This window comes from Chrysemys picta, chromosome 16 (assembly GCF_011386835.1).
Source record: "Chrysemys picta bellii isolate R12L10 chromosome 16, ASM1138683v2, whole genome shotgun sequence".
NCBI lineage: Eukaryota > Metazoa > Chordata > Testudines > Emydidae > Chrysemys > Chrysemys picta.
The window spans coordinates 11,944,904-11,969,090 of NC_088806.1; the positions used below are offsets into that span (position 1 = coordinate 11,944,904).

The 24,187-nt window shown below is 46.3% G+C and overlaps 1 protein-coding gene across 5 annotated transcripts in view; it reads right to left on the minus strand.

Annotated features, from left to right (window-relative positions):
* Positions 1 to 59: 59 nt before the first annotated feature.
* LOC122173394 (gastrula zinc finger protein XlCGF57.1-like) overlaps positions 60 to 24,187 on the minus strand; it is a 45,613-nt gene continuing 21,485 nt past the window's right edge. For 3 of the 5 annotated variants that reach the window (XM_065569575.1, XM_065569576.1, XM_065569577.1), the window contains 3 exons: positions 21,182 to 21,308; positions 16,232 to 16,336; positions 13,108 to 15,823 (listed from right to left, as the gene is read on the minus strand). In XM_065569575.1, coding sequence (XP_065425647.1) covers positions 14,235 to 15,823; positions 16,232 to 16,336; positions 21,182 to 21,308 — 1,821 coding nt within the window. In that variant the 3' untranslated portion in view covers positions 13,108 to 14,234. Of the gene's footprint in view, positions 2,754 to 13,107; positions 15,824 to 16,231; positions 16,337 to 17,466; positions 18,534 to 21,181; positions 21,309 to 24,187 lie in introns of those variants that run through there. The other 2 variants (XR_010593137.1, XM_065569578.1) reach the window with 2 other exon arrangements.

Consider the following 24,187-nt stretch of genomic DNA (forward strand, 5'->3'; position numbering starts at 1 on the left):
GCCTCCTCTCCCCAAATGCTGATGAGGTCCAGCACTTCAACATTGCTCCAACGAAGAGATCACCTGGTGCATGGAGCAGGCATCGTCACCTGGAAAGATGCGCTGAGACCACTGCATGCATCACCAAGCAAACAGGAAGGGGACTTTCAAAATTCCCAAGGAATTTAAGTGGGGGGGATGTTCATGGTTGGTTACCTGAGGGCAGTGCAGTAGAGTTCAAACCGATGACCAGGGAGGCGAGACCAAGGATTGTGGGACACCTCCCGGAGGCCAATCGCACCACTGTAATCGACCAGGGTGTCTATACTGGCACCGCGGCGCTGTAGCCCCGGCGCTGGAAGCTGTACACCTCTCATTGCGGTGCGTTTTTTTTTTCACTGCTGCAACTGCTCAGTTTCTGCACAGTAAGTGGCTTGGCAGTGTGTACCCCTCGGGAGTTACGCTGCAGAAAGCTGCTTTATTGCGCAGAAACTTGCCAGTGTAGACAAGGCCATAGATGGCTTACAGAAGAACGCAAGACTGGTCATATTGGGTCAGACCAATGGTCCATCTAGCCCAGCGTGCTGCCTGAGAGTGACCAGTGCCAGATGTGTCAGAGGGAATGAACAGAACAGGCTTGATGACCTGCAAGGTGAAGGTCTGTCAACCTTACCTTTAACTCTATTGTTGTGGATTCCTACTTACCCTATTTTACCACACCTCCCCCGAGGTCTCTGGGCAAATCACGTGTGAACCACTCCTTTCATACAGACGTGTCCCAATCCAGCTGAATTGAGGCAGACTTTGGGCCAATGTCAGTTTTGAAAAGGCCCGCTTAACCCAGTTTGTTTCTCAAAGTATCTCTTGCTGTGAACCGCATGTAGTGTGGATGTGTCAACCCCAAAGATATCAAACATGAAAGAAACACAAGGCCAGTTTTGGGGAGGTTTCCAGAGCCAGGCCTAAGGAAAAGGGGCCTCAGCACCTATAAAAATAACTGGTTACAAAATTTAAATTAAATTAAGAAACCAAACCAAACCAAAAACCAACTCAGAAAAGCTACCATCACACATCCATCACCATTTTAGATTTGGACATCTCCTGCCTGATGTGACATCTTTGCTTTGCAAACAAGAGACCTGGAGAACTCTGTGGCTGTTACCCTCTAACTGGGTAAAAGGTTCCAAATCCTGTCTCAAGTAATTTTCCTCTTAAGGGAAGATTTATTTTAAAATTTATCATAATCAATTCCATTTTAAATAGAAATAATTACCGTCTATACTGGGTCTCTATTCTCGTACATGCTATTTCTCTCACATATTCCCCTACTCTAATTCCTTTGGAGTGAGGTTTCAATTTCAGGATTAGCCTCCATTTCCAATGTAGTAGGAGGAAGCAGGGAGAGAATTAAAAGAAAACTTGAATTATATTGTAACACAAAGTTACCACATCATCAGCCTCTTCCGTAACACTAATTAACTTCATGTTTAATTTCATTGTTGCTGGTAACAACTTATCCAACGATTACAAAATATAAACCGATAGGGCAGTATTCTCTTCATTCCCATTTCCACCCACTGAGCTTTGTGTGAAGTCACATTCTACAATAACCTAGGAGCCTTCCATTTCTGTGAATTCATTTCTCCCTGGGACTTCTCCCAGAAGTATGGGTGGAAGGGGTCTCCCACTACATGGGAAGGCTGCATCATGAGAAACACCACCTGTGCTCTATTTTCACACTTTCTAATCCTTCAAAGTAGCAGCAGAAGTGATACAAATGCACTAGACTTAATAGCAAATCCAAGAGACCAAACCACAGACTCTGGACTTAGCATTCATGAATCCTGCAGTCTGAACTAGGAATCCGATACATTCCCTCATTGGCTACCATCATTTGCCCAGCATGGAAGTGCTTCTTGTCCAACAAAGTAGCCAGATTCAGACCCATAGGCATAGAATGGCTCTGAAGGAATCAGCTGTTTCTCTCTGTGCTTCATGAAACTTTGGATCCAAATGGTAAAGGATGGTTATTCCCAATTTAATTATGGCATCCCTTAGGAGTGTGACCAATACCACTTAACAAGGGAGCAGGGTTCTAAAAATAGTTTACCAGGGCCACAGGTCAGCATAGCTTCCATATCTGGGGTGAAAATCAACCACCAGTACCTGCAATTTCTACCTGAGTTCTTGTCAAATCTTTGACCTTACTTGGAGTAATTTTACATTTCTCTGGCATAGAATTCTTCACCTACCACACAACATATCAGTAGCGATAGTGAGGTATAACGCCCCCAAATATGCCCTTTTATTTCTTTAATCTGGTGGCACAGATTTAAATTAGGGACTAAATTCAGGTGCTGCTTAGAATCCCTATAAGGGACCAAATGTCAAGTATCTATTAAAAATAGGTATCTTTCTGCAACTATACCATATTCAACATGGATTTTATTTTCTACACATTGCAGCATCTCCCAGGGGTGAGCTGAAGAGAAATGTCCCTTCCATTTTCCCCATCTCTACCTAGATAGGGATTGCCTTTCCCAAATAATAGGCAACATGCATCTGATTGGAAGGAGATATCTTCAGGAGCGACCTCCTGCAGAGCCCGTGCCACAACTGCTTTGGGAGCCCAATGTATGGGTATTTTGCTTAGTTCCAAGTCATTTACTAGGGAATCCTCTTCCCAGCCCTTTAGAAAAAAATATTGACCTAACCAATTGAACAACAGGGGGATTGGGATGGTGATGGGGAATAAGGAAATCCCTCTGATTTACCTGTCGGAGAAAAACTGAGTTCTCACTCTTTTGTTTAGGTATAGCAAGTCAGAAGCTTTATTAACTCTCACAATTGTGCAGAGGAGAGAGCTAAGCAGGTCTCTCTCTGGTAACTAATTACATGCAAGCATTTATACCTTTCATTCACAGAAATAATGAGGGACAGACAGCTGCATTTTGTCTCTTTGACATCACATCTCTCAATTGTTTTGACTCCTGCCAACATACAATATTTTCTATACCTTATCTACACAAGGTCTCCTACACCTTATCTATACATAACAGGTCATGATGACTTATTACACAGTTCTTCCTCACCCGCCTCACACATTCCTCGCTTCTATAAATCTCGCGTTATCAGGGCTATCAGGGTCACAGCTAGCTTGACTCTTGCTAACAAAGACTGTCTCTTGCTAATGAAGCCTGACTCTTGCTAACAACCGTCATGCATTGCAGTTCCCTTCTGTCAGTTCTTTTCTCTGCTTCCACAACCCCCCCCCTTTTGTACTTCTAGTACAACAAACATTCTCAAATCTCTATTTGCATCAAGTCCTGGACTTCAGATTCTAAATCAGATGCTTCAACCTTAGAGGTTTTGATTGGATGCAATGACAATGCATGATGAGCATGAACATGAAAGGTATTACTATTATTAAGTCTTTTACAACAACAATAACATAATCCTAAGCTAACTAACAACAATACAGGCAATAACATTCCCATAGCAATACTATAATGGGGTTGTTGTACAGCCTTAGTCATAAAGCACAATACATCATACTTAGTACGTAAGGTAGATACTCTATAAGCAGTGTGAAAGGCATACTTTTCAACTTGATATATATTTTGAAGCATGTGAATTTGCTCTTGTACTTCAGAGATTTTCTGAATCTCAGGTAACAATGAAAACAAATTCTGAAATCTATCAGATAGTAAACTAGTCCAATTAACGGGTATCTGGAACCTAAGGGCTACTTGAAAAACTCTATCTGCAGGCCAGTAAATAATATGATTGCCTGCAGTGGTAGTGAGATTAAAATGTATGTCTTGTGATATGGTGTCATTAACATACACACAGCTATCATTAGCTTGGAAGAGTAAGTGTCCTGTCAGGGTAGTTCCTTGTCCCCTACCCTCCCAGCAAACGTAGTCATAAACAGTGACAACTTCTCCTGGCTTCAGTTTACGTGTACACTGAAGCTGTGGGGGTTCTAATGGCCAGAATGTCTACAGGTTACCTAACCCCATCCAAATGTCAGGTGTAATCCTAGGAGCATTGACTAAAAATCGATTGGGCATACCAGGTGGTCTAATTTCCCAGATGTCTCGATGAATTACCCAGTCCCATATGCATCCTCCCCATGGACCCGGCAGGATACGGTATGTGGGAGCCCACACCCCCTGTACCGGTCCATATGCTTGGAAGGAGCACTGAGAACGTCCGCACTTCCACCCAGAAAGTTTCCAAGTATGTCTCCATGGCCACAGATCAGATGGTACTCCTGACGTGTCTGTAAGGGCAGTGGGCCAAGCCTGGTGCTCTAGATCATTCCGAATGGCCATTAGCTGGTCATTCAAGAAATCCTGAATCTCTGAGCATGCTAGATCCCACTGCAATGCCTTCCCAGCCTCAGTGATATTCAATACCATCTCTGTCAGTAACTTCTGGGTCATAGAACTAAGGGCGGAGATAACATGTAACTCACCAACTCCAGCCTGTACCTGGGTTAGTTGTGCTCCAGAAACAAGGCCTATAGCCTTCTCTATTTGGCCCAATTTCTCATCATGTTCCTGGTGTGACGGGTTGGATCACAGAAACCCCCTTGGGAGCTGCCACCCGATGTGCAAAAACTACCCCTGCTTCTGCTTTCCCTGCCAGCTCAGGACTCCAGCACCCTGTCTTGCTGAGCCAGACACTCCCGTCTGGCTCCAGACACAGACCCAGGGTCTGAATCACTTGTTCCAGAGCTGCAAGTTTACCTGAAAACAGCTCACAGTAGCGTGCTTGTCTTTAGCACTCAGATGCCCAACTCCCAATGGGGTCTAAACCCAGATAAATCCGTTTTACCCTGTATAAAGCTTATGCAGGGCAAACTCATAAATTGTTCGCCCTCTATAACACTGATAGAGAGATATGCACAGCTGTTTGCTCCCCCAGGTATTAATACATACTCTGAGTAAATTACTAAATAAAAAGTGATTTTATTAAATACAGACAGTAGGATTTAAGTGGTTCCAAGTAGTAACAGACAGAACAAAGTAAGTCACCAAGTAAAATAAAATAAAATGCGCAAATCTATGTCTAATCAAACTGAATACAGATAATTTCATCCTCAGAGATGCTTCAGTAAGTTTTTTCTCAGACTGGACACCTTCCAGGCCTGGGCACAATTCTTTCCCCTGGTACAGCTCTTGTTGCAGCTCAGGTGATAGCTAGGGGATTCTTCATGATGGCTCCTCTCCCCCTTGTTCTCTTCCACCCCTTTATATATCTTTTGCATAAGGTGGGAACCGTTTGTCCCTCTGGGTTTCCACCCAACCCCCCCCACTGGAAAAGCACCAGGTTAAAGATGGATGCCAGTTCATTGCCCACTTGTCAGGACACACATATACAGGAAGACTAACAGGTAAACACAGCCATCTGCAGACAATGGTCCTTGTTAATGGGAGTCATCAAGATTCCAAACCATCATTAATGGTCCACACTTTACACAATTACAATAGGCCCTCAGAGTTACATTTTATATTTCTAGTTTTAGATACAAGAGTGGTACATTTATACAAATGGGATGATCACACTCAGTAGATTATAAGCTTTGTAATGATACCTTACAAGAGACCTTTTGCATGAGGCATATCCCAGTTACTTACATTCACTTATTACCGTATTTTCTCTAAAACTATCTCAGTTACATTATATTGACTTATTATCAAGTTTTTATAAAACCATATAGACTGCACAACGTCACACCTGGTTCTTAAAAATATTCCAAACTGCTGCTGCACTATTGGCCCCATCCCACAGGGATCTGGTCAAGTCTCTCTTCTTTCTAGAAGAAATAACCTAGCCCTCTGTTGTGCTAATCTAATGGCAGCCCCTTGTGAGCAGTTCGGGTATGTAGAGGTAATCTGGAAACTGGATAAGGGCAATGAAAATTTAAAAGTCCCTAGTGTAGTATTAATCACAGTCCATCGATATCCTACTACATCTCTCTTTGGTGTAGTACTATACCACATCTGTTGGTCAAATACCTTTATGTATTTCCAGGAGGCATTAACATTAATGGTATAAGAGGGAGTGTACTGCAGTAAGGTACAAGTCACATTATCAGTCACTGGAATAATTTCTATGCAGGTAAAATTTCCAGTGGCAGAACAAACTCTTTGAGTGCTTGTTTGATTATTCACTAATTGGGTGATCAAATAACAATAAGGGCCTCTCTCATTTAACACAGTACAAATTCCAGGAACAATCATCATATCTACTTCACTATAGAACCCATCAATTGCAGTTATTAATTCTTGGGGTTCACTAGTAGTGATATCATGTACTTTTATCTCTACAGATCCATTTGTTTTCCATTCAATTGTTTGCTCATATACATTATCTTGAACTTTAAAGAATAATTTCTTTGAGCAAAATTTCAGTAAATCACTGAGATGTGAAAGTCTTGGCCAATGAGTTTCATTGGAATGTGTAGTACTCTTTGTATCTGGATAAGTTACAGCGGTGGTGGCAAGGGTCAAGGGACTAGTGGTAGGTGTAGTCTTTGTAGTGGCAAGGCGTTTTTGATATTCATCATCTGAAAGCCAATTAGGGAGGGCAGTGCATCCTGAAGGTACCTGTCCATAAGCACAAAGCCCTGATCCTGGAAAAAATCCACCCCACCACTGGACCCCACATTCCCAGGAACGTTCCCCACAGTTCCCTCCTTGCCAATAAACAATGCTTCGTTTCCTCCACCAGGGCCAGTTCTTAATGTCTTTTGTAGTTAGAAAGTTCTGGACTTTGGTGGTTTCAGCAGAGCGAGTGTTTCTTCTTTTCTTCTTCAAAAGCAGTTGTGATTCACCAAAATGCAGGGGAGAGGTTACTAGCACTTCACCCTGTACTGATGTGATTCCTGTAAAAGAATTCAAAGGCACAGTAGATCTGTCAGTGGACAAGGGAGAGGTTACTAGCACTTCACCTTGTCCTCTTTCCCTGCTGTCCAGGAGGCACAGCAGCGCTAGCAGGAGAAACAGGCTGATCAGCAGCTGGAGAATCCTCTCCAGGCGGAGGGGTCTTTTTGCAGTGCGAAGCATGGGTCCAGGTGGGCAGTCCTTGGCACTTCACAGCAGTGTTGGTAGTTAACAGGACTTGGAAAGGGCCTTTCCAGCGTGGAGCCAGGGCAGTCTTTCGCTGATGGACCTTTATGTAGACCCAGTCTCCTGGTTCCAGCGAGTGGCAGGGCTGCACAGGATCCTTGGGTAGTGCTTCTTTCACCTGTGTATAGAAAGACTTAACACATTTCATTAGTGCCTGACAATACTTAAGCATTGTGTCATCCATTAAATGAATGTCCATCTGAGCTAAGGTCAGTGGGGGCGCAGTTGGTAGTCTCATCGGGCGCCCTGTCAGAATCTCATGAGGGCTGAGTCCAGTCTTTCGATTGGGAGTGGCCCTCATACTCATTAGTGCCAGAGGAAGGGCATCTGGCCACTTCAAGTTTGTTTCAGCACAAATCTTGGCCAGTTTATTTTTCAGAATTCCATTCTGGCGTTCCACTGTCCCAGCAGACTGCGGATGGTGGGGGCAGTGAAGGTTGTGTTGAATCTGCAAAGCTGCACATAACTCTTTTACAATTTGTCCAGTAAAATGAGTTCCACGGTCACTGTTGATACTCACAGGGATGCCAAATCGTGGTACAAAATCTTTAAGCAGAAGTTTCACAACAGTCCTGGCATCTGCTTTCCTGCAGGGAAAAGCTTCAACCCAATTTGAAAATACATCCACCAAAACCAATACATATTCATAGCCACAACATTTAGACAGTTGAATAAAATCAATCTGAATATTTACAAAAGGTCCCCAAGGGGGAGGGTGAGCTGCCTGCCTAACTTTAACAGCTTTACCAATGTTATGCTGCTGACAAATCACACCTTGTTGACAGTAGTGATGTGCAATGACTGGGAACCCGAATGCACACCAATCTCGGTTAACTGCAGCAACCATCCCCCCTTTGCTCACGTGAGCCATTCCGTGATATACACGAGCAAGATAGGGCATTAGCATCTTCGGTGCAACCAGGCGACCAGCTGGGGCACGCCAAAGATGGTCAGGGTGTAGAATACAGCCATTAGCACTCCAAAAACGTTTCTCAGCTGCTGGTGCTGCTTCCTGGATCTTGGCCAGATCCTCAAGGGAGGCTAGTGGAGGCTGTTCAATCAAAGCACAAGTATATTCAGCCTGAGGTGCAGAAAGGGCCGCTGCTTTGGCTGCAGAGTCTGCCAAAGCATTTCCACGGGAAACTTCATCATGAGGGGTCTGGTGAGCTGTACATTTCACGACAGCTATAGCTTTGGGCAATAAAAGAGCATCTAAAAGAGCAGAGACATACAGACTGTTCTTAATAGGAGAACCAGTGGATGTAAGAAAACCTCTATACTTCCAGAGCAACCCATAATCATGTACCACTCCAAAAGCATAACGAGAGTCTGTATAGATTGTAACTGCTTGGTCCTGTGCTAGAATGCAGGCTCGAGTTAAAGCTACAAGTTCGGCCACTTGAGCAGAGAACACAGAAGGAAGAAAAACACTTTCAATAACAGCATGTGCAGAGCACACAGCATAACCAGCAACCAATTTACCCTTAGAATCTCGTAAGCACGAACCATCTACAAAGTAAATAAGATCAGGATTTTGCAGAGGCACATCTAGTAAATCATCTCTTGGACGAGAGAGAACCGACGTCACAGACACACAGTCATGTGGGTCTCCGTCTTCGGGCCCAGGCAACAAGGAGGCAGGATTTAGAACAGGGCAACGAGCCAAAGTAATATGAGATGAAGACAACAAGACAAGCTCATATTTTGTAAGACGAGAAGTGGATAGATGCTGTGTCTTAGATTTTAACAAGAGAGCAGCCACAGCGTGAGGGACTGCAACAATCAAAGGAGATCCTAAGACAATAGATTCAGATACTTGAACAGCAAGAGCTGCTGCAGCTACAGCACGCAGGCAAGGGGGAAATCCAGCTGCCACAGCGTCTAGGGCAGTACTGTAATAAGCAATGGGACGGTGTTTGTCTCCGTGCTTTTGCGTCAATACAGCCAAAGCAAACCCATTACGCTCATGACAGAAAAGAGTGAATGGTTTAGCATAATCAGGAAGTCCCAGGGCTGGTGCACTAGACAGACTTTGCTTGATAGCAACAAAAGCTTGTTCAGCCTCTGGAGACCAAGGAAGAGGCTCAGGAGTACCTGACTTAGTCAGATCCTGTAAGGGTTTAATCATTGTTGCATAGCCTAAAATCCACTGTCTACAGTACCCAGTCATGCCAAGGAAAGTACGCATTTGAGAAATAGTGCCAGGCCTAGGCACATTTAGAATAGCTGAAATCCGAGAATCTGATAAATGATGAGTACCAGGAGAAATATCATGACCAAGGTAATGAACCCTGGGCTGACACAGCTGTAGTTTTTCCTGGGATGCCTTATGACCCTTAGCAGCTAAAGCAGTCAAAAGAATCAAAGTATCAGCTTTACAAGATTCAAAAGAAAGGGATGCTAGCAAAAGATCATCCACATACTGTATAAGCACTGATTTACCTGGAAAAACCACATCATCCAGATCCTTGTTCAGAATCTGGGAAAACAAGGATGGAGACTCAGTATACCCTTGGGGTAACCGAGTCCAGGTGTACTGGCATCCTTTATAGGTAAAGGCAAACAGATACGGACTCTCAGGGTGAATAGGGATAGAAAAGAAAGCTGAACACAAGTCCACAACAGTAAAGTAGGTAGCTGAAGGTGGAATACAAGAAAGGATTGTAGCTGGGTTTGGAACCACAGGAAAGGAAGGTAAAACAACAGCATTAATCGCGCGGAGATCTTGAACAAACTGATAAGTGTTCTTTCCTGGCTTCTTTACAGGAAAGATAGGAGTATTACAAGAACTGGTGGTAGCAACAATAATACCCTGCTGTAATAAAGACTCCATTACTGGGGCTATACCTTCCTCTGCCTCAGGACACAGAGGGTACTGGGGAACTCTTGGCAAAGCTTTAGAAGGACCAACAAAAATCTTAACTGGTTCGGCGGTCCGAATCTGTCCCACTTCATTGGCATGCCGAGACCAGAGATGAGGAGGAACTTGTGATAACAAATGCACAAGGTCAGGGCTACGAGTTGTTGGTAATTTAGCTGGCTCCTCTATGTGGAGTGTAGCCAACACTAGATTGGTATTCTCATCAGGAACCTGTAAGAATACGCCATCTGGTGTGCAATAGATAGTACAACCTAACTTACACAAAAGATCCCTTCCCAGTAGATTCACAGGAGAGGAGGGGCTGAGCAAGAATGCATGCTTGTCAGCAAGGGGCCCTAGCGAAACAGCAAGGGGTTTTGTGACAGGATGCGAAACAGGTTGATTTGAAATGCCCACAGCATTTACAGACAAAGTTGACAAAGGAACAGAGGGAAACTCCTCGGATCTTAGAGCAGATCTAGTAGCTCCAGTATCCACAAGACAAGTAACAGTTTGTCCTGCAATTTCACAGTTTACAAAAGGACCTTCTTGATCAATGGGAATTAAAGGATTCATGATGCAGTTACGTTCCCTCAGGCTGTCCTAGTAAGAGGTAGTTGGTGGGGTAAAAGTAGATGCTTCAGGATTTGGGAAAGGAGGTGGAGGGTTCTGAGATAATCGGGCTGGGCATGCATCTTTCCAGTGTCCCTCTTGGCCACAAATGTAGCATGCAGTATACCTGGGCTGGGCAGGATACGAGGGACCCTTCCCTCTTCCTCGCCCACGACCTCGTCCTCGCCCTCCTCTCATTCCCCCACAGCTCTGGTTTTGATAAGTTTCTAACTGCAGGGTCAACAGTTTTGTTTCAGTAGTCTCTTTCTTCTGCTCTATGCAAGCTGCACAATGATTGGCGACTGTCACCAATTCAGAAAGGGGTTTAGTTTGCCAGCCAATACAGATAGTTCTTAACTGCTGCTGAATCTTTGGTAAGAGTCCCTGAACGAAAGCAGCCCCTACGGCTTCTCTGGCATTTTCAGCTGGCTGAGCAATTCCCGAATGCTGTTCAAAAACCTTAGTCAGCCTATCTAGATAATCAGCAGCGGACTCTCCTTTATTCTGTTTACAATAGGTGATCTTTGTCCAATCTGTCTTCTTGGGGCAGACTTTGGTAACAGAATTTACGAGACGGTCCCTAGCCTCTCTCAAATTACGATCAATTCCAGGGTCAGCAGCTGGCCAGGCTGCCTGCCTGGTAAGCCGTTGTCGAACTTCGGCTGGCATAATCATCCGCAAGAGTTGATTAATGTCTGCCCAAGATGGATTATAACACTGAACCACCGTCCGGAGTTTGTCTCTAAACTTTTCTGGTTCCTCCCTGATATTAGGAAATTCCTTCTCCAAGTTTCTCAAATCTCCTGGTGGCCACGGGGCATGCACTGTAACCAACTGTCCTGCATTCCCAGGCAGTTCCCTTAAAGGAACCTGGAGTGCATGTGCCACACTTCTAGTAAGATAACGGGTACCTTCCTCAGAAGGATTAGACTCAGGAGAGATACTGGGAGGCTCAGAATCACCTCTTTGTGGTGAAGAGGAGGCTTCTCTCCCAGGGGAAGAGAGAACAATATGTGCAGCTGATAAATGCGGTGGTGAAACTGGCACTGCCGGGTGAGATTCGTTAGCAGACCCAGGCTGTGCAGGGGGAGGAGGCAGCACGGGCTGCTGCTGCTGCTGAATGTTACTGAAGAAATCTAAAATATCCTCAGCAGTTTCCTCCTCACTGTCAGACCTAACTAATTGGGGATAAAGGGGAGCAGAAGGAATTGCTCGAGCGGGAATAGGATACACAGGAGCAGAAGGAATCGCTCTAGGGGGAAGACAGCTGGATGCCTTGCATTTAAGCTGTAAATGTTGTACTTGAGCTTTTAACTTTTCCTGGGAGTCCTTTAGACTCCGCACTCGAGACTCGTGGAGTCTCTTTGTTGCTTCCTCCAACCAACAGACAAATTGCTCCCACTGTGTATCAGAGGCTTTTGGTGAAGACAGAGTTTCTTTGAGGTATTTAAGTTTATCTAAATCAAAGGTACCTTCTAGTGGACATTGTTTAGATGGATTTGCATGCGTGTAAAGATTCCAACTATCTAAATACCTGCAGGTTTTCGGACCATAATGTACGTACATGTAATAAGCTGGGGTACCCTTAGGGGGTGAAAGGGATGACTTAGACTGTCCCCCACCCATTTTCCAATCACACACTCAAAGAAGGGAAGGATGCCCTGTCCGCACTAGCGGCTTATAAACTAAGGACTCTCCCTACAGGGTATTCACACAGGAGTGACTAACGAGGATAGCCATGACCTCCTACACCTCCCTTCAGCAAAGAGCATCGGCTAATCTCAGAGAGAAAGCGCCGCTTACTCTGTTGCATCCAGTGAGATGGTCAGACTGTCAGTGGCTCACACGGAGAGGAAAAGGGGAGGGAAGATGGGTTCACATACTCCTAGACCCAGGTAGCCTCCTCACTGGACGATGCCAGACCGAGTCAACCTATGTGGGTCGGATCCCCTAAAAGATCCTCTAGTTACCGGGCTTCCGTTAGAGTAGTTCTGGTCACGAGCCAAAAGACTTCGCAGAGTACTCTGGGCGTCTTCCGGTAACACTCAATTCACACTGTGCACACACACACAGACCACACACACACCAACACACCAAGGCCTTATACCAGGTACTACTCCTAAGTACCTCCAGGTACTATTCCCAAGTACCTCGATGCATCACTTGAGGCGGTAAAAACCCCTCCTGAGGCGGTAACAACCCCTCAACACAGGTGCAAACTCTATGCACCTAGCATATGCATACAGGGGGCGGCAAACAATTCCCCTATTACGCCGCTCAGCTTCTGACCTTGCTGCACAGTCAATAAGTTCGGATGGCGTGAGCCCAACAGGGGCAGACGGCCCCACGGACAGTCCTCCTCCGACACCCCAATAGAGATTTCAAAAGGTCTCTTACCTCTATTGTGGCGCCATGGGGTTTGAAGGAGAACGATCCGTAGCAGCTGCCGGTGCCTCAGTGGGCGTTGCCATCCCGGACGAGCCCCCAAATTGTCGGAGAAAAACTGAGTACTCACTCTTTTGTTTAGGTATAGCAAGTCAGAAGCTTTATTAACTCTCACAATTGTGCAGAGGAGAGAGCTAAGCAGGTCTCTCTCTGGTAACTAATTACATGCAAGCATTTATACCTTTCATTCACAGAAATAATGAGGGACAGACAGCTGCATTTTGTCTCTTTGACATCACATCTCTCAATTGTTTTGACTCCTGTCAACATACAATATTTTCTATACCTTATCTACACAAGGTCTCCTACACCTTATCTATACATAACAGGTCATGATGACTTATTACACAGTTCTTCCTCACCCGCCTCACACATTCCTCGCTTCTATAAATCTCGCGTTATCAGGGCTATCAGGGTCACAGCTAGCTTGACTCTTGCTAACAAAGACTGTCTCTTTCTAACGAAGCCTGACTCTTGCTAACAACAGTCATGCATTGCAGTTCCCTTCTGTCAGTTCTTTTCTCTGCTTCCACATACCCTATCTTCTTCTGTTGTTACAGAGGGTGAAATGACATTTTCCCCTGTCCCTGCCCTGTTCCTGCTCTTTGTTACAGTTCAATATTTTTAAGTGATAAAAATAGTAGTAAAAGTATCTGCTCTGCAGCATAACCTGAAGCAACATCAGAGCAACTGGGAATGAAACAATTTGTTCCCAAAGGGGGAACCTGAAGACTAACAATTGCTTTGAAATGGGGGAACAATATAACCGTGATGTTCAGGGTTTGTTTAGGTCCGGTGAAGGGGAAAGCTAATGCCAACCACTGCACCTGGGCTGCATCTGCTCTACAACTAGAATTGTCTTTTTACACCAAGATCACTAACTTGAGCAGCCAACGCCATTTACAGTCCTAGTGGATGTCAGGCACAGGTAGTTTTTGCTTCAGCTTGTTGGGATCAAACCTCTCTCTTCCACCTGGAGCTGATGAACATTCCTGGCTGGAGGGGGACACACTCCTACAACTCAAAAGGAAAGGAGTTGATAGAAAAGATCACAGGACTGACCCCAAAGAAGGTGAGCTGCAAAAGGCAGAAGTAGGCAACTCATCTGGTGGAGCTGAGAGACCACGGTGAATATGGTGCAAAAATCACTATGTGGGAATTAGCAAATGTGATCTAAAAAAAAAAAATTTTGGCCAGCCCTAGTCAAAGGATTTATTACAGTTCTTGCCCATGTGGATTCTCTGATGGGTGATAAGGGTAAAGCTCTGACTGAAGCTTTTCCCGCACTCAGAGCATGTGTAGGGACTCGCTCCTGTGTGGATCCTCCTGTGTGTGCTCAGGGCAGAGCTGTGACTGAAGCTTTTCCCACACTCGGAGCATGTGTAGGGCTTCTCTCCTGTGTGGATTCTCTGATGGGCGATAAGGGTAGATCTCCGATTGAAGCTTTTCCCGCACTCAGAGCATCCGTAGGGTGTCTCTCCTGTGTGGATTCTCCTGTCTGCGCTCAGGGCAGAGCTCTGATTGAAGCTTTCCCCGCACTCAGAGCATCCATACGGTTTCTCACCTCTGTGGATTCTCCTATGTGTGATAAGGTGTGAGCTCCGACTGAAGCATTTCCCGCACTCAGAGCATGTGTAGGGCTTCTCTCCTGTGTGGATTCTCTGATGTCTGATAAGGTGTGAGCTCCGACTGAAGCTTTTCCCGCACTCAGAGCACGTGTAGGGCTTCTCTCCTGAGTGGATTCTCTGATGTCTCATAAGGTGTGAGCTCTGACTGAAGCTTTTCCCGCACTCAGAGCATGGGTAGGGCGTCTCTCCTGTGTGGATTCTCCTATGTGTTCTCAGGGCAGAGCTGTGAGTGAAGCTTTTCCCACACTCGGAGCATGTGTAGGGCCTCTCTTCTGTGTGGATTCTCCTATGGGAGATTAGGTGTGATCTCCGCCTGAAGCTTTTCCTACACTCAGAGCATGTGTAGGGCCTCTCTCCTGTGTGGATTCTCTGATGTGTGATAAGGGAAGAGCTGTGACTGAAGCTTTTCCCGCACTCAGAGCATCCATACGGTTTCTCACCTGTGTGGATTCTTCTGTGTGTGCTCAGGGCAGAGCTCTGATTGAAGCTTTTCCCGCACTCAGAGCATGTGTAGAGCGTCTCTCCTGTGTGGATTCTCTGATGCGTGATAAGGGTAGAGCTCCGACTGAAGCTTTTCCCACACTCAGAGCATGTGTAGGGCCTCTCTCCTGTGTGGATTCTCCTATGTGTGCTCAGGGCAGAGCTGTGATTGAAGCTTTTCCCGCACTCAGAGCATCTATATGGTTTTTCACCGGTGTGGATTCTCCTATGTGCGCTCAGGGTAGAGATATGATTGAAGCTTTTCCCGCACTCAGAGCATCCATACGGTTTTTCACCTGTGTGTATTCTCCAATGTTTGCTCAGGGCAGAACTGTGATTGAAGCTTTTCCCACACTCAAAGCATGTGTGGGGCACTTCTCCTGTGTCGATTCGCTGATGTGAGGTGAGGGTTGAACTATCATTGAAGCTTTTCCCATACTCAGAGCACGTGTAGCGTGTCTCTTCCAAGTTGATTCTGTCATGTATTATAAGGTCTGAGTGGCTACCGAAGTTTTCCTCTGGCCTCTCCTGAGTCTCACAGGCTTTTGCTTTTTCTCCGAGTGCAAAACTCCCAGAAATATTCCCTTTGGATCTTCCTGATAACGTCCCATGTGGTTCTACTTGCTCAGCATCTTCCTGCTGGGGTTTCTCCTCCTCATTCTCATTCACCATCCCATCACCTGAATGGGAGACAAAAAGAATCCAGACATAGGTCACTCCCTGCACCAGAAAGAAAGGAAATCTCAGAAAGAGGAGTGGGAAAAGGGATGAACAACCGAAAATATGTGTGGGAGAGATCAAACCTATCAGGAGCTGATTTTCCCCAAAGCCTTCCAAAGAGGGGAGAGGAAGGGATCAGTTTTGGTCTGCATCTCACCAGAACACTCAGGGAAAAGTGAGATTGGGGAGGGATCTGCTGCCAGTTGTCAGTCAAAATGGGAAGGAAGCCATGAGTGACATCTGCCATAATGATTCCACATCTGCAGGGAACAATCCTAAACTTGGAGAGCTCACAGAGTCTTTGTAGGGCATCCCAAATGTTTCCTGTATTCCCAAACAGTTGTTGAGTGGTTTAAACAATTTCTCACCTCTCAGGAGCACTTCTTCCTCAGAACCCTGGAGGTCTGGGATCCATGGCTCTTCTCCTCGTTCCAGCTGCGAGATCACATCAGGTATGGAAACTGGAAACCCTACTACAGGCAAAGAAAACAAGGGAGGTCAGTGGAATTTGTGGAATACTTGGCACAAAGAATATTCCATGGTTTTAACCCCAGCGCATTTTTAAGCAGTAACATCCCAAGGCCAGCTTCCTTAGCTCAAAGTGGCAGGAGTGTTACTATTATAATAAATCATATGCATTACCTTAGTGCCTCAGGACCAACTAAGAGTGGGTCCCCATTGTGCTAGGCAAAGTACAAACCCAGAATAGTAGACGGCACATGCCCTGAGGAATTTACAATCTAAATAGACAAGACGGACAAAAAATGGGGAAACGGGTAGAACCCACTGTTAGAATAGAGATATTCAGGCCTGCCTGTAAAGCCTGTACTTTAAGAACTTAGGTGTATTTTTATCACTTAGCTAGTTACAGAAGTATAAAAACAAAGAATCAAAATCACAGTCCGCCTGTGTCTGGGCCTTGTCTCATTAGGAGAGTCTGAGGCCTTGTTCTTTGGCTAAGCAGCAGGGACAGCCATAAGCTGGGAAGCGTAGGGTCACATCCTCACCTCCCAAACCAGTCACACTAAAATAAGGTGCTATTGGGCTGTTAGGAAGACAATCCTGTCCCGATAGCGCCCATCACCATCTGATAAAGAAACAGATCTTAAGATACTTAAAGAAAACTTAGTTTGATAGTATCCTGTCTGGCAAGAAATCACTTATCAATGGTTGTGAAACACTCATTTCCGTATTGTTTTATCTTTATGGCCACCGCTTTTACATTGTCAATCAGTCTGGTTCTCTAATTGTTTCTGTCTGCTGCTGTATAATTAATTTTGCTAAGTGTAAGTTAATTAGGGTACTGGGATATATTGGTTAGAAAATTATGTTACAATTATTAGAATTGGTTAGTTAAATTTCAGTACAATGACTGGTTAAAGTGTAGATGAGAATATTATTATATAAACAGGGTCAAACAGGAGGGGGAAGGGAAATTGGAATCATGTTTGTTAAGGGGGAAAGGGAACAGGGAATGGGGACACAGGCAAGGGTCTGTGGCATCAGAGCTGGGCAGGAAACACTGGGGAACAGACTCTATCGCGTATAGAGATAAGCCCGACTGCTGTGAAGGGCTTCGGAATATGCCTGCTTGGAAACTAACGCCGATAAACATCGAATTCTCTGTGCTTCGGACTTCTGGTCTTTTGCTGCTTGCTGTCTGCATGACAAGAACCAGGGAAGTGGGAGGGTGAAGGGAAAGCCCTGTAACAAAACTGACATGACCTGATAAGCAACAGGTAAGCCTTTAAGGAAGGTTTTAATACACTTTGGAACTGATCAGGGATTCCCACGAGGACCGATGAGGGGGCGATGGTAAATACACGTTTAGATCCTTTTCTTGTTTTATATCTTTTCCACAGAAGGCGCACTGGCACATTGTCATGGATCTATAGGATCTGTGCAATGCCCTGGCTTTTAAGCAATCCTTGGGAGGTGCCCCTTGAGTGCACTAGACCTCCAAGGGGTCCCACTCTTCCACAAGGATAGGCCACGTAGCTTCAACACCTGAGACTGAACCTCTGGCTTCAACACTCCTATTTCAACCTGTGAGCTCTGCCACCAGGTCCAGCTGAACAACACTCCTGGTCAGAGACTGTTCCTCAATCAATGCACAGAGCAAATGTTTGCTGTGACACTGGGCAGACTTTTAAAACATAGCAGAGCTTATTAGTCAATTGAGCATTGGAAAGTCCTTAGATTAGGACAGAGAGGCCAAGAAGACAATATAGTCCATACTGGCCAATGCCCTTGAACCCTGCTGCTGTAGAAAACGCTTTGGTTTCCTTTCACTGTGAATGTCCATTTGTCTTCGCTCCGGCAGAGCTTCCTGTGTCTGCGAGCCCAGTTCTTCCGGCTCCCAAAAACATAATGAGTCCATGTATGCTTCACTCAGCCAAACAGATATCCTCCCATGGACAGGTAATAATTATTCCCTTGTCTCCGTTGGGTATTCCATTGATGTAGGCTGGTCCCAGCCAGTCCTTAATAACCCATTCATATCACCCCATAACAGCTATGTGACAGAACACCTCAGGTCTCCTGCTCTTTATAATCATAGCAATCCCCATCACAGAGGGAAACTGAGGTGTGTATTGGCACCATACAAGTATCACCAAAATTCCCACCTCTATCTCACACACACACACACACACACACACACACACACACACACTGCTCACAGCCCTTGGAGAGAGAGCAAAGCACAGGAGCGGGAGCTTATTCCAGTGAACACAGTGGAGGACAAGCTGCAATCCTCACACCTTAGTCAAAAAGGAGAGGCACGTGGGTCCCCACCCATAGAGAGGGGCTGGCTAGAGGCCTGATACAGGAGAGCACATTTCTTGAGCAGACCGCGGAGGCAGGTTAAAGGCTTAGCTATCCCAGAACTGTGACATCGCAAAAGCACATTTTGGGGTATTAAGAAATCGAGTGACTCAGGTGTAATGGGAGGGAGAATTAAACTTCCCCAGCGTGTGGAGAAGGCTGGGGAATTAAACCCTAAAATTCAGGAGCAACAGCCTCTAATACTTCCAGAAAAGGAGAATGTAAGAAACAAGAACTGGGCCATGCAACCTAGGAGGGACAGGCTCAAAGATCCAAGGAGCCTGGAGGGAAAACAGCTTGTGGCTGCTGCATATGGGGAGAGGGGGGACAAGACTCTCTCCAAACTCTCACTCCTGCTGACCCCGACCTGATTTTATGATCTATGACCTAGTCTCATGTCTTGTGGGCAATTTTATACTTGCTAGAGGTAAAATGTCATTCTCAGAGTATTGCTTATTAGCTTGGAACATGCGTGGAGGGGCAAGGAGGTGAACATAGATAAATGGGTTATTAAGGGCAGGGACTACACTACAGCTGGGATTAAAGCTCTGAGATCGATCCACCGGTGGTCGATATAGTGGGTCTAGTAAAGACCCACCAAATCGACTACAGATGTCTCTGCAGTCGAACCCTGTACTCTACCCTGACGAGAAGAGTAAGGTAAGTAGACCCTGCGGTAACTGTACCTAAGGTTCATAGGTTGACTTACCGCAGTAGTGTAGACATAGCCTAAGCTTGCTACAATAAAGGGTCTTCTATTAGGTTGAGGCTCTGTGGGAGTAGTTATGCTGAAGTCTGGAATGTACCTGAATAGGCCTAAGGAGAGAATCCCAGGTCAGCTATTTTGCACCCCCATTTTGAGAGACTAACGAGGAACCGCAAACAGGTGCAATACGCTACAGGATTCTGAAAGAAGGAAGTTTGGGGCGGGCTTCAGCAATTAGGTTGCTATGAAGAATCTCAGCAGTTGGACTGCATTCGTATATTGGAATTATTAATAAAGTGATGTAAATCATGAGTATTAATGCTTGATGAATAATTATGGACTTCCCAAAGGACACATATGGTTTGGGGCAGCTGTTGACGTTATTGTAATCAGAGTAAAGGTGCTGATATCGTATATAGCCATCCTATTACCCTAAGAAAGCGGATAAAATACCTCTCCTAGTTACCATTTTTTCATTTTGTCGGGTCCCCGTGACAGTGTAAACTGAAGCAGGGCCTCCCTTCTGATGGTTGCCCTTGCCCCTCCATCTTTGTTTCCAATGGTGTCCATAATTTGTAAGTATGCACAGTGCAAGACCCTCTTTACTGTACTTATCTTAATCTAATCGTTACGTGTATTGATTTTTGCCTATGATTTCAATTATAACTGTCTGTATTAAATCAAGTTCTGTGTGTTTCACCAAATTTCATCTCCTCCATTAACTTGGAGTAGCCATCTACAAGGACAATTTGTACCCCAATTCGTAATCTTATAGGTGTAAAATGTGTACAGGCTACACTACCACCCTGTGAAATCATCAACCAAGTCCCCATTTGTGCCTGGGTAGGGGCCCTGGTACGGAAGGAAGGAATACAGCAAGAACTCAGGATGGTTGGCCACGGTCGCTGTGCATAGAGATGGGGAGTTTATATGGGGAGGGGGTAATGAGTGGGAGAGGGAGGTCAAGAGTTAAAATAATAATATTTGGGGGGGAAATGTACGATTAAGTGAAACTGAACAGAAATAAAACTGTAGTGTAGGTTCTAAAGCAACAAGGCTTGGATAGGGATTCGGGGTTAAAGGTCTGGGATCCCCCAAGCTCTAGATCCCCAAACCTCTCCTCCCTCCCACTGACCCACCCAGCCCACTTCCTGGGTGCCCTTCCTACACACTCCCCCTCCCCTTCGTCCCATTACTCTCAGCCGGCACCACCTCCCGGCACCATGGGAACTTCTCGTGTTCCCTCCTCATCTCTCACTACCTCATCCCTCCCTGCTGCTTCTTAGCTCTAATCCTATACACACCCTCCCCATGTCCTGGCACCCCAGAATTATCTGCTCCCCCCCTTCTCCTCCCCTCCCACAGCTCTCTTCTCCCTTCACCTGTGGGGTCCTGAATGGCAACATTATACGCTCTCCTATCAAAAGAGGAGCTCATCTGACTGTCACACAAGCCATGCATGAGTCCTACACTATTTACTTAATTTAGAATTCTACAGGCAGCGTATTTTCCTCTTAAAATGTGGAAAAGGCATGAAAGCTACAGTTCTTAATGTAGATATTAATGTATCCAATAATGATACATGAAATGCAATTTTAAAATGACCGATAACACCAAAAAGGCACATGACCAAAAATTATACTAGTGGGTGGGAGATAAGGCAAAAAAAAGGGGGGCAAGGAAACTTGTCAAAATTTGTATGATGAATAAAGATATAAAGTTATTACTACTCAGGTTCTTTAGAGACCCCACAGCATCTAATAACTGAGGGGACAGGAATCCTTACCCAGCGAGGTCACATTCTCATAGTTCTCCTGCATGACATCCCTGTAGAGGGCTCTGTGAGTGGGGTGCAGCAGAGCCCACTCTTCCCTGGTGAAATACACAGCCACCTCCTCGAAAGTCACCGGCCCCTGAAAGAGAAAGAGTCCAACACTCAGTACCTGCTGCCCCAGTTACAACCCCACTATTCACGGAACAGCAGCACCAGGTAAATGGAAGCTCCGGGAGGCACATGTTAACAGAGTCCCACCCCACCTTGCCTAGAGCAGCCAGGAGGCATCAGAGGGTAGTAAGAGAGAAAAGACGGTTACTCACCTTTGTAACTGTTGTTCTTCGAGACGTGTTGCTCATATCCATTCCAATTAGGTGTGCGTGTGCCGCGTGCACGATCGTCGGAGAAGTTTTCTACCCTAACAACACCCGGTGGGTCGGCTGTGGAGCACCCTGGAGTGGCGCCTTTATGGTGCTGAATATACACCCCAGCCGACCCAACGCCCCCTCAGTTACTTCTTGCCGGCTACTCCGACAGTGGGGACGGGGGGCGGGTTTGGAATGGATATGAGCAACACATCTCGAAGAACAACAGTTACAAAGGTGAGTAACCGTTTTTTCTTCTTCGAGTGCTTGCTCATATCGATTCCAATTAGGTGACTACCAAGCCTTACCTAGGCGGTGGGGTTGGAGTGAGACATTGCTGTGTGCAAAACCGCTGATCCGAATGCAGCATCATCCCTGGATTGCTGTACAAGCGTGTAGTGAGCGGCGAAGGTGTGGAATGATGGCCAAACTGCAGCTCTACAAATGTCCTGGATCGGAACTTGAGCCAGGAAGGCAGTCGAGGAGTCCTGGGCCCTCGTGGAGTGAGCGGTGAGGCGCGGAGTCGGGACACCGGCCAGGTCGTTACAAGCACGAATGTATGACGTGATCCAAGAGGAGAGACCTTGAGTGGAGACCGGTAGGCCCTTCATCCGGTCGGCTACTGCAACGAAAAGTTGCGTCGTCTTTCGGAATGGTTTCGTACGTTCAATATAGAAAGCAAGGGCCCTGTGCACATCCAAGGAGTGCATACGCTGGTCTTGACGCGTGGCATGCGGCTTAGGATGGAAGACCGGGAGGAATATATCCTGGTTCACATGAAAAGCTGAAACCACCTTGGGAAGAAAGGCAGGGTGGGGGTGAAGCTGCACCTTGTCTTTATGGAAGACTGTATACGGAGGCTCAGACGTGAGCACCCTGAGTTCAGAAACACGCCTTGCTGAAGTGATGGCTACAAGGAAGACTGTCTTCCAAGATAGGTAAAGGAGTGAGCAGGTAGTCAATGGCTCGAACGGGGGCCCTGTGAGCTTGGAGAGAACCAGGTTAAGATCCCATGCCGGAACAGGTTGGCGCTGTGTGGGTATAACCGCTCTAAGCCGTTGAGGAATCTGACAACCATCGGGTTAGAGAAGACCGAGGAAGCGTGTTCTCCTGGGTGGAACGCCGATATAGCGGCCAGGTGAACTCTGACTGACGATATCGCCAAGCTCTGCTGTCTCAAGGACAGGAGATACTCGAGTATGAGGGGAATAGACGCCTCCAGAGGGGGCGTGGCCCACTGTTCGCACCAACAGGAGAGCCGCTTCCACTTGGCCAAGTAGGTGGTCCGCGTAGAGGGCTTTCTACTTCCCAGCAGAATCTGTTGCACGGGATGTGAGCATTGCAGTTCTGTCCGATTCAGCCATGGAGCATCCACCCTGTAAGGTGGAGTGATTGCAGGTCGGGGTGACACAATCGACCGTGGTCCTGGGAGATCAAGTCTGGGCACAAAGGAAGAATGATTGGAGTCTGAATCGATTGCTCCAGAAGCGTGGTGTACCAGTGCTGTCTCGGCCAAGCTGGAGCGACTAGAATCATACGTGCCTGGTCTCTGCGTAGCTTGAGCAGTACCCTGTGGACCAGTGGGAACGGAGGGAAAGCATAGAACAGCTGGCCCTTCCACGTTAGAAGGAAGGTGTCAGAGAGGGAGCCCGGAGATCGCCCTTGAAGGAAGCAGAACTCGTGGCAGTTCCTGTTGGCTCGAGATGCGAACAGGTCGACCTGGAGAAATTCCCACCTCTGGAAGATGGAATAGATGATGTCCAGGCGAATTGACCACTCGTGCGTCTGGAAGGATCTGCTGAGACGGTCCGCCAGAGTGTTCTGGACTCCAGGGAGGAAGGATGATTGCTCTCTTTAAATATATTAGAGGAATAAATACCAGGGAGGGAGAGGAATTATTTCAGCTCAGTACTAATGTAGACACGAGAACGAATGGATATAAACTGGCCGTGGGGAAGTTTAGGCTTGAAATTAGACGAAGGTTTCTGACCGTCAGAGGGGTGAAATATTGGAACAGCCTTCCGAGGGAAACGGTGGGGGCGAAGGACCTGTCTGGTTTTAAGATTAAGCTAGATAAGTTTATGGAGGGAATGGTTTAATGGGATAACATGATTTTAGTCAAATGAACAGTGTGCCATCGCTGGTAAATAGTATCAATGGCCAATGAGGGTCTGGCTGGAGAATCTTGCCTACATGCTCGGGGTTCTACTGATCGCCATATTTGGGGTCGGGAAGGAATTTTCCTCCAGGGTAGATTGGCAGAGGCTCTGGAGGTTTTTTGCCTTCCTCCGCAGCATGGGGCAGGGGTCGCTAGCTGGAGGATTCTCTGCTACTTGAAGTCTCTAAACCACAGGATTTGGGGACTTCAACAGCAGAGTCAAGGGAAAGGGTTGGGACGGCTTTGTGGCCTGCATCATGTGGGAGGTCAGACTAGATGATCATAATGGTCCCTTCTGACCTTGAAGTCTATGAGTCTATGATGCCATGAGATGTATCGAGTGGGCAATGCAGAACTCCCACAGGCGAATGGCCTCTTGGCATAGGGGAGACGACCGGGCTCCTCCTTGCTTGTTGATGTAGAACATGGCCGTGGTGTTGTCTGTGAGGACCAACACGCAGCGGCCATGCAGGAGACCTAGAAATGCCTGACAGG